The 13,761-nt window shown below is 47.6% G+C and overlaps 1 protein-coding gene across 2 annotated transcripts in view; it reads right to left on the bottom strand.

Moving 5' to 3' along the window:
- The window catches only part of nlgn2b (neuroligin 2b), a 57,982-nt gene that overhangs the window by 38,473 nt on the left and 5,748 nt on the right, over positions 1–13,761 (bottom strand). For both annotated transcript variants that reach the window (XM_035535937.2, XM_081702348.1), the window contains exon 2: positions 3,058–3,863. In XM_035535937.2, the coding sequence (XP_035391830.1) occupies positions 3,058–3,532 (475 nt within the window). In that variant the 5' untranslated portion in view covers positions 3,533–3,863. The remainder of the gene's footprint in view (positions 1–3,057; positions 3,864–13,761) is intronic.

Genomic DNA, 13,761 nt, shown 5'->3' with positions numbered 1-13,761 from the left:
TCTACCAAAACAGAAAGATCTCAGACAATGATGGCTACCAAAACAGAAAGATCTCAGACAATGATGGCTACCAAAACAGAAAGATCTCAGACAATGATCTCTACCAAAGCAGAAACATCTCTAACAATGATGTCTACCAAAACAGAAAGATTTCTAACAATGATGTCTACCAAAACAGAAAGATCTCTAACAATGATGTCTGCCAAAACAGAAAGATCTCAGACAATGATGTCTACCAAAACAGAAAGATCTCTAACAATGATGTCTACCAAAGCAGAAAGATCTCAGACAATGATGTCTACCAAAACAGAAAGATCTCTAACAATGATGTCTACCAAAACAGAAAGATCTCTAACAATGATGTCTACCAAAACAGAAAGATCTCTGACAATGATGTCTACCAAAACAGAAAGATCTCTGACAATGATGTCTACCAAAACAGAAAGATCTCTGACAATGATGTCTACCAAAACAGAAAGATCTCAGACAATGATGTCTACCAAAACAGAAAGATCTCAGACAATGATCTCTACCAAAGCAGAAAGATCTCTAACAATGTCTAACAAACCAGAAAGATCTCTAACAATGATGTCTACCAAAACAGAAAGATCTCAGACAATGATCTCTACCAAAACAGAAAGATCTCAGACAATGATGTCTACCAAAACAGAAAGATCTCTAACAATGATGTCTACCAAAACAGAAAGATCTCTAACAATGATGTCTACCAAAACAGAAAGATTCAGACAAAAAGCTCTTTCTAAATCTTGGGTAGGTAGTGAAGGATGCATTCCTTGTCATGTACATTCATTTTTTTCTGTTTATTTCATAATATAAAAAGCACTCTGATTTCTATATATATAATTTTATATTATTTAATAATACACAACATCACCCAGGGATACATGGGGGGCAATTTAATCTAATGACTGCAATGAAATATATCCAACAACTTAATATCTAATGTCAGATTTCAGGCACTTTGAACATGAGTATAAGATACTCAAAGGCGGACCAAGGTTGCTGGCAGAAGCGTGACATGGCGAAACCTTGACCTGCTATAGCTAGCATTACATTTTAAAAATTATTGTATTATATAAACATACTGATCTGAACGTGTCCGAAAACAAACCCTTCCGCTTCCAAGATGGACACCACGGTTCAAACGTGCAGCACAAGCGAAGACAAACGTGAAACGGTTCTATAAAATTCGATTTCTATAGTTGTGCCATAGAATTTCTGGTTGGCCAGAAGGATCTGAAATCTGCAAGTGTTGATAATGATGTCCGACTCGCGAATGACTTGTTCTTTTAAACCTTTGCTTTTTAATGAACTAGTGAAGTTGTTTCACAAGTCTGCTTGGGCATCTAGCTAAAGATATAATAATAATGATATCATTACACACCCAGTGTCGTTGAGGCAAAGCGCCAAACCTATTTCAGTGCTAGCAGCACCCCTATGTGGCGATCTATATTAAACGTGAGGAAGTGAGTCAGTTACAAGCCAGGTCCGACTACCTCCTGAATTAAATGTTATCAACAAACTCTGACTGGGCCGCGCGAACCAGGACCCATCACGTTCACCTCTATGACACACTCGAGAGCGGAGTCCAGAAAGCACAGATGATGCGTTACTCTAACCAGCTACCGTAACCTATCACACACACATACATATACATTCACATTTGCCAAACTTTGCATTTTTTTGGGTAAAATTGTGAGTGAGAGCTGCATTTGCATTCATGAACAAACTACAGTAGGACAGATTTCTCCAATTTTTCATCATTTTTAATTTGGAAAATGTAATCGCTTGGAGAATTATTAAACACAAGGTTTTGAAAACAGGTACAAACTGTAAATCCAAGTAAACCAAGGCTACACATGCTGCTACCCAAGTTCCCACACATCCGACATGCAGGTACGTGTGTTAATGGAACAGTTCAGGTGTTTCTAACCTGTATGAGCGCAAGGGCCCTCTCCCGTGAGCACAAACGAACAGGTCTAACCAGACCAGTGATTCTTTACAATGGACAGTTGAAATGAATCGTTGGGGAAAATTAATCAAACTTGCCGTCACTATGAGTGATATGTGAGTGAACTGTGAAACTGCTACTTGGCAGTATACCAGCCTACAGCTAGCAGCAGTACACAAAATGTTATTTAACACCATGTACTTGTAAAAAAATTTAAAAAGAAAGGTCTTGTGTTGTGTTGCTGTGTAGGACTGAGCACAATAAATGTATGCCAACAAATCAAAGAGAGATGATTAACCACCAAAAGTGAAATAGTTCTATGAACATGGAAACACAATACACACACACACACACACACACACACACACACACATACACACACTCACTCACACACACACACTAAGATGATGAGTGTGGCTAAGTGGTATCATTCTTTAGAGATCCCCTGGGTATATGTTTGTAGAAGTGTGCTCATCTCTCTAATGACAGACTTATCTCCACAGATCCGGTTAGTGCTTTTACCACACACACACACACACACACACACACACACACACACACACACACACACACACGTGCACACACTAAGATGACACCATACGCACATACGCATACACACACACTTCAACCATGAAAAAACATCAGAATCAGCCCCATTTTTGAGCAACCTCATCCAGTGTGGTAGGTGTGTGGACCCTTCTGGCATGGCTGGCATAACCCGGCACCAGACACGAGGCAGAGGAGGTCAGGACCCAGACATGGAGCTCGACAGCCTCAAGATGCGCTCGAGATGTGCTCAGATCCCTTTTAATGGCCAGTAAGGCTCATGTAGCCCAGTTAAGGGGAATGGAGTCAGAGAGGCTGCACATGATTAACTTCTGATCAAATGGCTCTCTGCTCTGCACACACACACACCTTCAGAACTGAGTGAGTATGCTACTGGGTGAGGGTGTGTGTGTGTGTGTGTGTGTGTGTGTGTGTCTGTGTGAATTCACTGGGTGGTATTATGTGTGTGGGAGGAAATATTTGAGTATATGCTTGTGTGTATGTAAGTGTGTGTGTGTGTGTGTACGCACTGCACTCACCGTCTTCTGTGGGTACATAGATGTTGAGGTACAGGCAATCCTCACTCTGGTTCTGCACGTAGGTGGCAGCGGCATCCAGGTTGTCTGTGAACCAGACGGGCAGCATGATCTCGGGCAGCACCCCGTGGATGTTCTGCGGGCACACCGGCGGCAGCTGCGTGGCGTTGCGGATGTCCTGCCAGGAGCCCGGCGCCTCGGGTGGCTGGAACCGGCGCTCGCCCACGGGCGGGGTGGCGTAGGGCACGCCCAGGTACTGGTCTACGGGGCCCAGGATCTCATTGTTGAGCTCCTTGCGGACGCCGCGGAGCTTCCCGTAGGCGGTGGAGACGACGGGGTGTCTGGAGGCGGCCAGCTCCACCCTCTGGCAGGTGGAGAGCGCCAAGCACAGCGCCAGCCTTGCCAGCCACAATAGGTCCACGTCCCACGGCTGGCGCGTGCGCGGGCGCGTGCGCCCAGTCACGCCTGCCAGAGACATGCCCGCGCGCGCGCAGGGGCGCGTGGTGCCACGGCAACAGACGTCGGACGGGGGACAGAAAGAGAGAGGAGAATGGTTCCTAGCAGCCCTGAGAGGAAGGGTTGGGGAGGGGGGGTTAAGGGGTGTGCGTGCTGGAATACAGCAGTGTGTGTGTGTGTGTGTGTGCGCGTGCGTGTGTGTGTGTGTGTGTGTGTGTGTAGGTATGTGCGCGCGAGTGTGTGCGTATGTTTGTCTCTAGAGGTGCACAGGAGAGGTCTGACACAGAGTGTTGAAGTGTTTCATGCTGACGTTACTGCACCGTGCATCCTCTCATGATCTTCTCATCAGCTTCCTGCAGTGAGAAAAGTGGGGGGGGGGGAGAGAGAGAGAGGGAGAGAGAGAGAGGGAGAGGAAGAAGAGAATGAGCCAAGTATAAAACATACTTATTAACTAATCCCAGAGAAACTAGGTACATGCTTACAAACAACGATCCAAAAAAAGTTCAATCACTGTTCTGTAGTTTTTTTTTAAAGCGGCTTCTCATCTGAGCAGACAGTGTCAGACAGCATCTCTGACTTTGGAGGTGAAATGTGTAGGAGACGTCACACCCTCCCTGCTGCACGTCAGGAGGGGAGGTGTGGGTGCTAAACATAGTCCACGCCGCCCAGTGTCCTTCCCTCATCAGAGGACACGGCAGCACCAAACCCCTGCTGGAAGGCAGCGTGAACCCGCGCGTCCACCATAACTCGTCCCACCCCCCCACTACTACTACTGCTCTGGATTCTTGGTTCCTGCTCCCAGCACGGGTTCGCTGGCACAGCGAGGGGCATCCTGGATGTGTGAGAAAGACCCCACTGAACGTGCCACTGACCGTCTGAGACTCGAAGGGAAACACACTCCAGGGAATCGGAAAGACGGCAGAGGGCAACCTGTACCTTTGGCCAGTTTGATGTTTTGCCTTTGCTACACATTTTAAACCAAAAATCTATATGTTGCATCCTGTCTCAGTACCAAATTCTTGTTTTGACAGCCCAATCTAGACTGTGACTTGCTGACTTGAAAATAAAAATTTCAATAGGATAAATAATATTAGAATAACATTAATAATGATGAATATTTGAAATTTGCATCTTATGGAATGTTTAATGGCTATTCAGGGCTGGATCAGTGTTGTCTGGACAGAGCATGGGCCAGTGACTGCTAAACTGTCATTTTCACATTGTAGTAAAGTGACAAGCATAAAGACCTCAGCGGTGCTGCTTCACAAGTGAAGTGAAAACAGCACCAGCAAGTCACCATGGCTCACCAAACTGAAGAGTCTGCACTTCTGAAACCAGTATATAGAGAACATTGTATGGCTATGTAGTGACTCCACTTGTGAACATTCAGCACACACTCGATCAGCGAGTCAGCTTGAGTTCACACTCAAACAGTGAGTCATTTAGTACACACTCAAACAGGGAATCATTCAGTTCACACTCGATCAGTGAATCATTCTGTACACCATCAGTGAGTCATTTAGTACACAGTCAAACAGGGATTCATTCAGTTCACACACAATCAGTGAGTCATTTATTTCACACTCAATCAGTGAGTCATTCATTACACACTCAATCAGTGGGTCATTTAGTACACACTCAAACAGGGACCCATTCAGTACACATTCAATCAGTGAATCGTCTGCTCTGGTCACTGGATACACACCAGGTCACAAAAGTGGTCTGGCCAAGGCGGAGGTCAAGGGTTAGGAGATTGCAGAAAGCCATTGAGAGTGAAGCTATCACTGACTCGTTTCGTTTAGTTTAAGTTTAATCCAAAAGTGTGTGATCTCTGGGAGAGGCACCGACACACAAACTCATGCATACACACACCTTGGCACGACGACAATTTCTGGTGTAATAAACATATGAATTACATCATATAAGTCATGAAATACGAATTACATCATACATTAGGAATCATGAAATGAGTCATACTAATGAGATGTAAACTTTTATCTTAAATTCATGGGGTAGTGTTGTGTTTAATTACATTAAAAGGTATGCATGACATTGTGAGGTAGATATGTATTGCAGCTTCATTCTAGGAGGATGTTCCTTAATGTGTGTGTGTGTGTGTGTGCGTGCATGCGTGTGTGTGTGTGTGATGAAATAATACATGTATATTTATAAGACACAATTAAGGTCAGAGATTCATTGCTGGCAGCTTGCAATTGGTCTTCATAAATATGCATTTTTTGGGGGGGATCTTGACCCCCCCCCACCATTAAAACACACACACACACACACACACACACAAAGACTAGTGATACGCTAACAAGACAGCCAATGAATGCTCAGAACTTCTAAGCGTATAAAAATAACATGAAAGTACACACGGCCTTGAAAGCACCATATCAAAGAATTAAACAAACAAACAAACAAACAAAAAAAAGGCGTTTTATTTCCATATTTTGCCCAAATGTATTCAAACCAGATCACGTGAGATAGATGAAATTTTTGGCATAATTTCTCTCACAACTGAGGGCACTGAGGCTCTTAACATTTGTAAACAGCCTGTAAAGTGCCCACGTGCTGCCGTATTACTGAACTACACGAGACTCGGCCCGTGGGTGAGCAGCGGAAAGACTTGGTCAGTGGTGAGGCGGTCAGGTGACTCGTGTCTGACTGAGGCAGAGCTGGTGGAGAAGGGTGGAGAAAGGCGATCTGCTCTGTGGTTCTCTGGAGCCCACACAAAAGCAATTGCTCAGTGAGAGGATGCACTTACTTCGCCCTTCACTTAAGAGCCACGGTACGCTTCCTACTGCTAATGGGATGCCAGGCATGATTATTCGTTCAACACACACACACACACACACACACACACACACACACACACACACACACACACCGAGAGACAGAGAGTCACAGACACACACAATAACTAGTATTTCTAGGGAGATGGTTTGTATTAGTGCATGGTTAAGTTAAAAATCAAATGCACATTGCATGTGTGTGTGTGTGTGTGTGTTTGTTTGAGTTGGGTTAACTACATGTGAGTGTGTGTGGGCAGTCATGTGAGGAAATCCTTTCGGTCCAACTGTGAGATGACACAAATGTTTTGTGGTGATGGTGTGTGTGTGTGTGTGTGGGCTGCACGTGTGCATGTGTGGGTGTGTGTGTGTGTGTAAGGCTGAGTGAGCACAGATCTAGAGCCCCAGGGGAACAGTAGTGATGAGCTATGGATATGGTGCTGTCTGGGTGAATATGCCAATAAAACACTCAGAGCAAACAGGGCCCTAATGGGGACCTACTAGAGTATGTGTGTATGTCTGTGTGTGTGCGTGTCCAGAAGCTCTCTTTTTCTGCCTGAAACTACTTGTTTTTGTTACTTACTCCTTAAGTGTAGCCCCGTGTCCACCATGCAGAGAGGCAACATTAACCCTGGCTTTGGCTATATCCCATGACCCAGGGGAAGTCGTAATTCCACACAGCTCATGAACCCATGCCATTACAGCACAAGTCAAGCGAAATCCGTCCATCAAAATGCCCATCACTTCCGTCATCGCTGGCCCACTTCACGCACCTGGTGTCAGAAAACCGCCAATAACCTTTCACAGCATAACACCCTTGGACACTCCGACCCCGGTGGTTTAGCGTCCCCGCCCTATGGGGTCCAGCATCTGTAGTTAGTCTCGCACTGCCAGTCTCTCGGGGGAGAGTCTGGCATCTTCCTCGACTTAAAGTGGCCAAGAACCAACTACTACTGCAGGGATTTCCACTGATTACTACTGCAGGGATTTCCAAAACCGCAAGGCCGCTGTTTAGGCGTGATGTATAGCGGGATGCGAGCTTGAAAACGGAGCAGCAACACAAATGGCCTCCGGCGGAAACGTAACGGTCCGAAAGGCGTCCGCAGTAAACGTCAGCCTGTGGCACGTTCCTTCGCTTCTTGGCGGGACTTTCGAATGCAACGTTAAAATCGTTTGGATGTCAGCTTCCATCTCTTCGGTTTCCCCTGCGTAAGCCACAACTATGACTCTGTGATGTATTTCCGAAGGAGACCCACAACCAGCAGAATCGAAGTCCTGTTCACAGACCATGCTTGAAATATGAGGCTTTTCCCATAGCCTGTTGGCAAAGATGTCTGTCTGTCTTATATCTAACTGCTTTAGTGAAACTCTTGAATTATGTCTAATGATGAGCTGCCATGGACTTCACAGTTTGTTTTTTTTTCCAGTGCCATGGATACATCTTGCTCTGAAAGGCTCATTTTACCTCACTATTGAAACTGTTTGCTAAGGCTGAACTGAGCTGGAACAACAAAACTCTGATTCACATCGGACCAGTACGAACCGCCGCATGGAACTGCATGTAGACAGCCAATCAAAATGCAACTGGCAGAATCGCACCGATTTAGCCAGGTTAACGCAATCTATATACATATATCAGACCCTGTCTGTGTGGGCAGAGCATCTGTGCCTGAGTAGCACAGTAGCATTGTGTGCAATAACTATAAAGTTGTAACTCTCCATCCACTCCCAGAGTCGTGGAGCTGGCTGGCGCTGTCCACTACAGCCCTAGGGGAAGTGTGACCAGCTCTGGTCAGCACCCGCCTCCACCTTCAACCCCTCTCAGTGGATCTCCTCCAACTTCCACAGGCACCGGTGTGGCTGCCGGATGCTCAACACTGGCCAGAATCGCAGGAAAACCTCTCGAGAACCAATCAGTGGCCGCCAAGTGGACTCGGAGCCGAGGACGCCTCTTTTATGCACACAGCCCGCACGCTCGTGGGAACATCCTGACGTACGTCCACACGCCGGTCCGCCAGACGTGGCCGACTTACAGCAAACGCATTCAGCCTGCTCTAAGTCAGTGGTAGGAACGGAGGCGAGTTATTGGATTAGTGGGGCTTTTTAGTGCCTGCGAGCCCTGGGAAACCAACTTAACAATGGCATACGGTTCAGACACTTAATATCAAACCCAAAGAGTAGGAAAAAAAATGAACAAGTCTGGTTTCATGCGTGAGGAAGACTTTCTTAGAGGAATAAAGCCATCAGTGAGGTGTGCATTGGATGCCAGCACTGTAGGGTCCTGTATTTTCCGGATCCGAGTGCTTAGTGCCACGTTGCGCCCCCTGCAGGGCTGTGCCTCCATGCCACACACCGCTGGATTTTTGCCCATATTTCAATTTTGTCTTTTTTAGCTGGCAGGTCACTCACGCCGTACATGGCCCCTCCTCAAACCCCTCCCCCAGCCCCGACACGCCCCCTAAACCTACCTCCGCTCTGAATGGCGGCCGGGGTAAAGGACAGCTCGACCTCTCCCATTAATGAACCCCCACGACTAAAACCCTGTGGTGAAAATTCCCCTCCTCCCAGATACACACACAGAACACCACTCAAAAGCATCAAGCGCTAAGGTGCTAAGGAAACCAACTGAAGTGCTGCTCATATACAAGTGCTCCTACCTAAGTATGCACACACACACACACACACACACACACACACACACACACAGTGCGCTGACTTTCCTTACAGCGATACTGATGGAAGGTTAATTTGGCTTGACTCTCATGACATCCTTAGTACATCTATTCCTAGCTAATGCACTTCACACAGTAATGTCCACGCTAGGAGGGAACCTGCTGTTATTCTCGGTCGAAGGTGTTCTCAGCTACTCGGTTCTGGACAGCAACATCCTGGCGGAAGTCGAGCAGATGTTACTGCCTCGGCGCTCACTTCGCCGTGGCTTGTTAAGTACGCAACAGGCCTGGCGCTGCTGTCTTCACGATGCACGGCCACAGCCTCACGCTTTCTGCAGGAAAACCACTCGTCTTAACGAGCCCCAGCACGAGAAAACACAATCGGATAAACAATACTCACGAATAAGTAAATAAATTAAGAAGCCTTTAATGAAGTAGGAGGTGGGAGAGACGTTAACGAGCGGGACAGGGAGACATGGACATGAAGCAGCAGCAAAACAAACAACAACAACAACAATAACAACAGCATCACCACCTCCACCACCAAACCCCACAGTCTCAATCTGGTCAGAGAATCATTGTGTCGCCATGGAGACGGGGCCGCTTTTAAATATTTAGAACACTGGCTACGGAAAGTGGCGAGAGCTGTTGGAGCGACTTTCCCACGGGAACACCAGGCATGCCCGTCGGGCGGCGGGGACACGCCCCACGCTGCGACGGACACGCCCCACGCTGCGTCGGACACGCCCCACGCTGCGTCGGACACGCCCCACACTCAGCCAGCACACCACACCACACGGCACACAGACGCTCTGTTTGTCGCCTGCTGGACTCTGATGTGAGCCAGGCGAAAGGCAAAACATCTGTGCCACACTGCAAAGCTGCTGCAGTAACCAGCCACATTTCAGTCAGGCTTGTAACAGCAAAAGTAGTCAGTGCACTCTGTCTATGTGCACGTCCTGCTTTTGTGTGTGTGTGTGTGTGTGTGTGTGTGTGTGTGTGTGTGTGCGTGCTCACATGTGCAGGTGCATATCCAACTTGTCTGCTCCCACGGTTTCTTTTCTGGCTCTGAAGGCAGGCTCCTGTGCATGTGCGTGCCCCTGTGTGTTATGCATGTCTTCTGTGTCTTCTGTGTGTTATGTGTAACGTGGAATCACACTAATTGCTGCTCATTCAAACAGGCCACTTGGGGTAAAGGAGAGCACACAGAGCCATACGTATGTGTGTCCATACATGTCCGTGCGCGCGTGTGTGTGTGTGTGTGTGTGTGTGTGTGTGTGTGTGCACCAGCTGCATTGACTCCAGTTAAAGTTCACGTTGAAAGTGCAGACCTGCTCTAGAGCTTGGAGAAGCTGACCCGAGGACACGGGAGCGGAGTGTGCGGTGCTACACGGCGCGTACTTCAGCCACACACTCTCACCCCACACATCACCACAGAACGGAGAGAGTTCTCAAAACAGCAGAGGCTACCCTGTCAAAGAAACATAATGAATAAAAACATGTGAATGATTGATGAGCCTGGTTGGGTGTGTGTGAAGAGCAGAGCATGGAGGATAAGAGCAGAACATCTAATCAGACTGTTCCTTCTCTCTCTCTCTCTCTCTCTCTCTCTCTCTCTCTCTGTGGCATCATTAAAACCAGGCCCTGTACAATTTCAGTCTGCCAAATCATACGTAGTCAGTAATATCAAGTGCCAAGTTCCGCTGCATAGCACACACACTTCCCCTCTCTCTCCGCCACACACACACACGAACATTCCAGCCTGCACCCTCTTGCAGTCCTCCAGCGCGGTGAGCACAGAGGCAGATGAAAGTGTGTGCGGGCTGCAGGCGACGGTTCTCCCGACGGCTGCTCTCCTGTGCTTAAACGCATGGCCAGCTCGCCCAGGGAGGGATTAGGCTCTCACTACCAGCCAGCATAACTGCCTCTAACAGAGCAGCTCAGAGACAGAGGCAGAGCTCCAACAAAAAGCCCAAATTCTCCAGAGATACGCACATGCCCGTGTGTGTGTGTGTGTGTGTGTGTGTGTGTGTGTGTGTGTGTGCGCGCAAGTGCTTATTTGGTGCTTATTTACTGACACACTTAAAAATGATGGGGCATTGGTTAGTGGAGTTTATTTTATACCCAATTACTCCAGTACTTCGGGGTTTTTGATTTGTGAAATGGTAAACGGCTGGAATTAGCAGGAGACAGTGGCATCAACTGGCTTCTGGAATCCATCTGTGACAGATGCCCGAATCCTACAGACATGGCCTGCGTCCTTCCTCATTTCAATTCCACCCCTTACTTCCCTCTTACTTCTGCACTTTCTTCTTGGCCGATGAAGTAGAAGTGTGTAGCAGCATGTGTGTGTGTGCGTTAGGGCTGCTATAGGAACCAGCGAACTGTGGATACGCTTGTTGCTGACATGGGAGCCATTTTTCTAAGTGTGCACGAGCCTTTAGGACAGAGGGCCTTGGTTTAGCGTGAGCTCCAGACTAATGTGGATGGGCCCCATTCATCATCTAAAGTAATTACGGATTGGCACGATCCACTAGAGATGGCTGGGGGGGGGGGGGGAGGCTGACCCACAGGTCCATGTGGACCCCACTCTACCGTTATAAATCACTCACTCACAAAAACAGGCCAGAGAGACACAGGTGTGGAAACAGAGAAATATGAACGGAACAGACGTGGGACATGTAGACGCCTTTTATTGTACATGGCTTGTGTGTGTGTGTGTGTGTGAGAGAGAGAGAAAACAGGAGGGAAAATCCATAAACATACACAGAGCAGCCTACAGTGATAAACTGGTTGTTTGAGCTAGCCAGACACAGAGGGCTCATATGAACTTAGTCTGCAGGACTTAGTTTAACGACCGAGATTTTTCATCCTAAATTTCCTTCCATCTGCCAACCAGGTGCCCAGCTGCCCGGTGTAGGGCAGATCTCTCGTCCTTCTCTCCGTCAAGCCGAGTGGCGGGTTACAGACCTCATACCGTCGCATTCCCGTCTTCAGATAACGCTCAAGCATGTTCTCAGCCGTGTCTCGGTTTAACACGGTCGGAGCAACGTGATCGCATGCAGACACACACGGCTCGAGCGGCCTCGCGGACTTGTCCTGAACTGACACGTGGGCTTCCAGGTCTGTCGCGGCCGGTGCTTCAATAAGTTCGGTACGAGAGCGGTCTAAGCGACACCTGATCCGTCACCTGGGACTGGGTGAGTACGGAGAGCTGATGCAAAAATCAGCGGCTCCGAAATCCGTTGCGTGAAACGACTGCACAGCTCGAGAACAGTGCACCCGAGACTCGCTGAATTAATGATGAAAGTGGGAACGAAAAAAAAGCCACGCACTCAAATTGTGTGCTAATCCTGGACTTCCGAGTCCGTGATCGAAAAGCGTTTAGTATTTGAGCTCTTTCTTGCCGAATAGTTGTGCAACAGTCTAACACAGCTTTGAAATACTGGCAGAGAGACAAACTACAAGAAAAGAAAAAAAAAAGGTTGATTTTATTGCTGGATCCCGCGCGCCTACGCGTCCGTCCCCGTCGCTGTGAGGTGCTGAATAACCGGCCCGTGCTGCAACTCCGGACAGTGGCGGGTGACGTCGCTTCTTGTGCAAGTGCGGGTGCTAATCATCTGCACTCGGCGACTCGTTTAATCAATGCAGTATCTGTTTACTGGTATTTATGTGAGCCACATAAAAATGAAATATACAAGTGGCAACAAGAAGTCACATCGCCGCACGAGGCGCCTTTTAACTTTCCGGATAACACTTAATACGCCGTTCTAATGGCACTGCAGATGAACAGAGCGATGTACTGGTGCTAGGTTTTTAAACCCTGTTCCCTCGCCTCGTTATAACTTTACCTGCCTATTCATCTTACCTGTAAGTCAAGGCGCATTAACATTTAGAAGACGAAACTACAGAGTGATAAGTTCCGTCGTACTAAAAGGTCAGGGCAAATCAGCGTCTCCAGTGCCTGTGCATTACACACTACGATCGGTAAACCGCCGTTAAAAGAGCATTCGAGAACACGGAATAGTGAAGAAAACTGACGTGTTTAATACCATGTCAGTGATGCAAATGATCTTTACAAATGCCACATGTAGACAAGTTTTATACACCCAATACTTTCAAACTATTTTAAGCATTATTTTAAAGAAGGAAAAAAAGGTAAGAAAGGGATAGTACGCCAAAGAAAGCATTCTTCTCCAAAACAAGTATCTCGGACTGCCAGTTTAAATAAACACATGGCCCCCCTGCTGCTGTGTGTCTTGTGTAACATTTTGTGGCTGCGTGTTTTGCCCCATGCTGAAAACCCCATCTCGCTCACACAGAATAACATGCATGCCCGTTGGGCACAGCAAATGGGGTCTCTACTGGCTCCACAGCCACTGGCTTTCTTAAGATCCCCAAGATCAACAGATCCGGAGACGCAGCAATGAGAGACAGCGTGAGCGTTTGTTGGGGAAGGGCACGGTCATTACTCCGAGAAAAAACGCGCGTCTCCAGAACAGGGCGGGACGGAGCCGAAACTAGAGGTCGATACGCAATTTTGCAAATCATCACCTCGTCCATAATTGGCTTGAAATGAACTCGCGGAGCGTCAGTACGAGACCTTACAGTCGCTCGTTACGCTGCATCCGGTGGAACCATCAGGAAACGCAGCCTGCTGGTGGATTCCGAACGTTTAATATCATTTTGAGGGCTCGTTACACTGTGAAAAATAATTCACTAAGCCAGATGCTTACCTTCGGGGAAGCTTGCTGCACTAGAAATAGAACACATTACACATTCTGTCA

Source organism: Electrophorus electricus, chromosome 19 (genome assembly GCF_041902795.1).
Source record: "Electrophorus electricus isolate QZ-2024a chromosome 19, ASM4190279v1, whole genome shotgun sequence".
Taxonomy (NCBI): Eukaryota; Metazoa; Chordata; class Actinopteri; order Gymnotiformes; family Gymnotidae; genus Electrophorus; species Electrophorus electricus.
The sequence above is the reverse complement of the archived record's forward strand: the minus strand, read 5'-3'. Positions and strand labels throughout refer to the sequence as shown.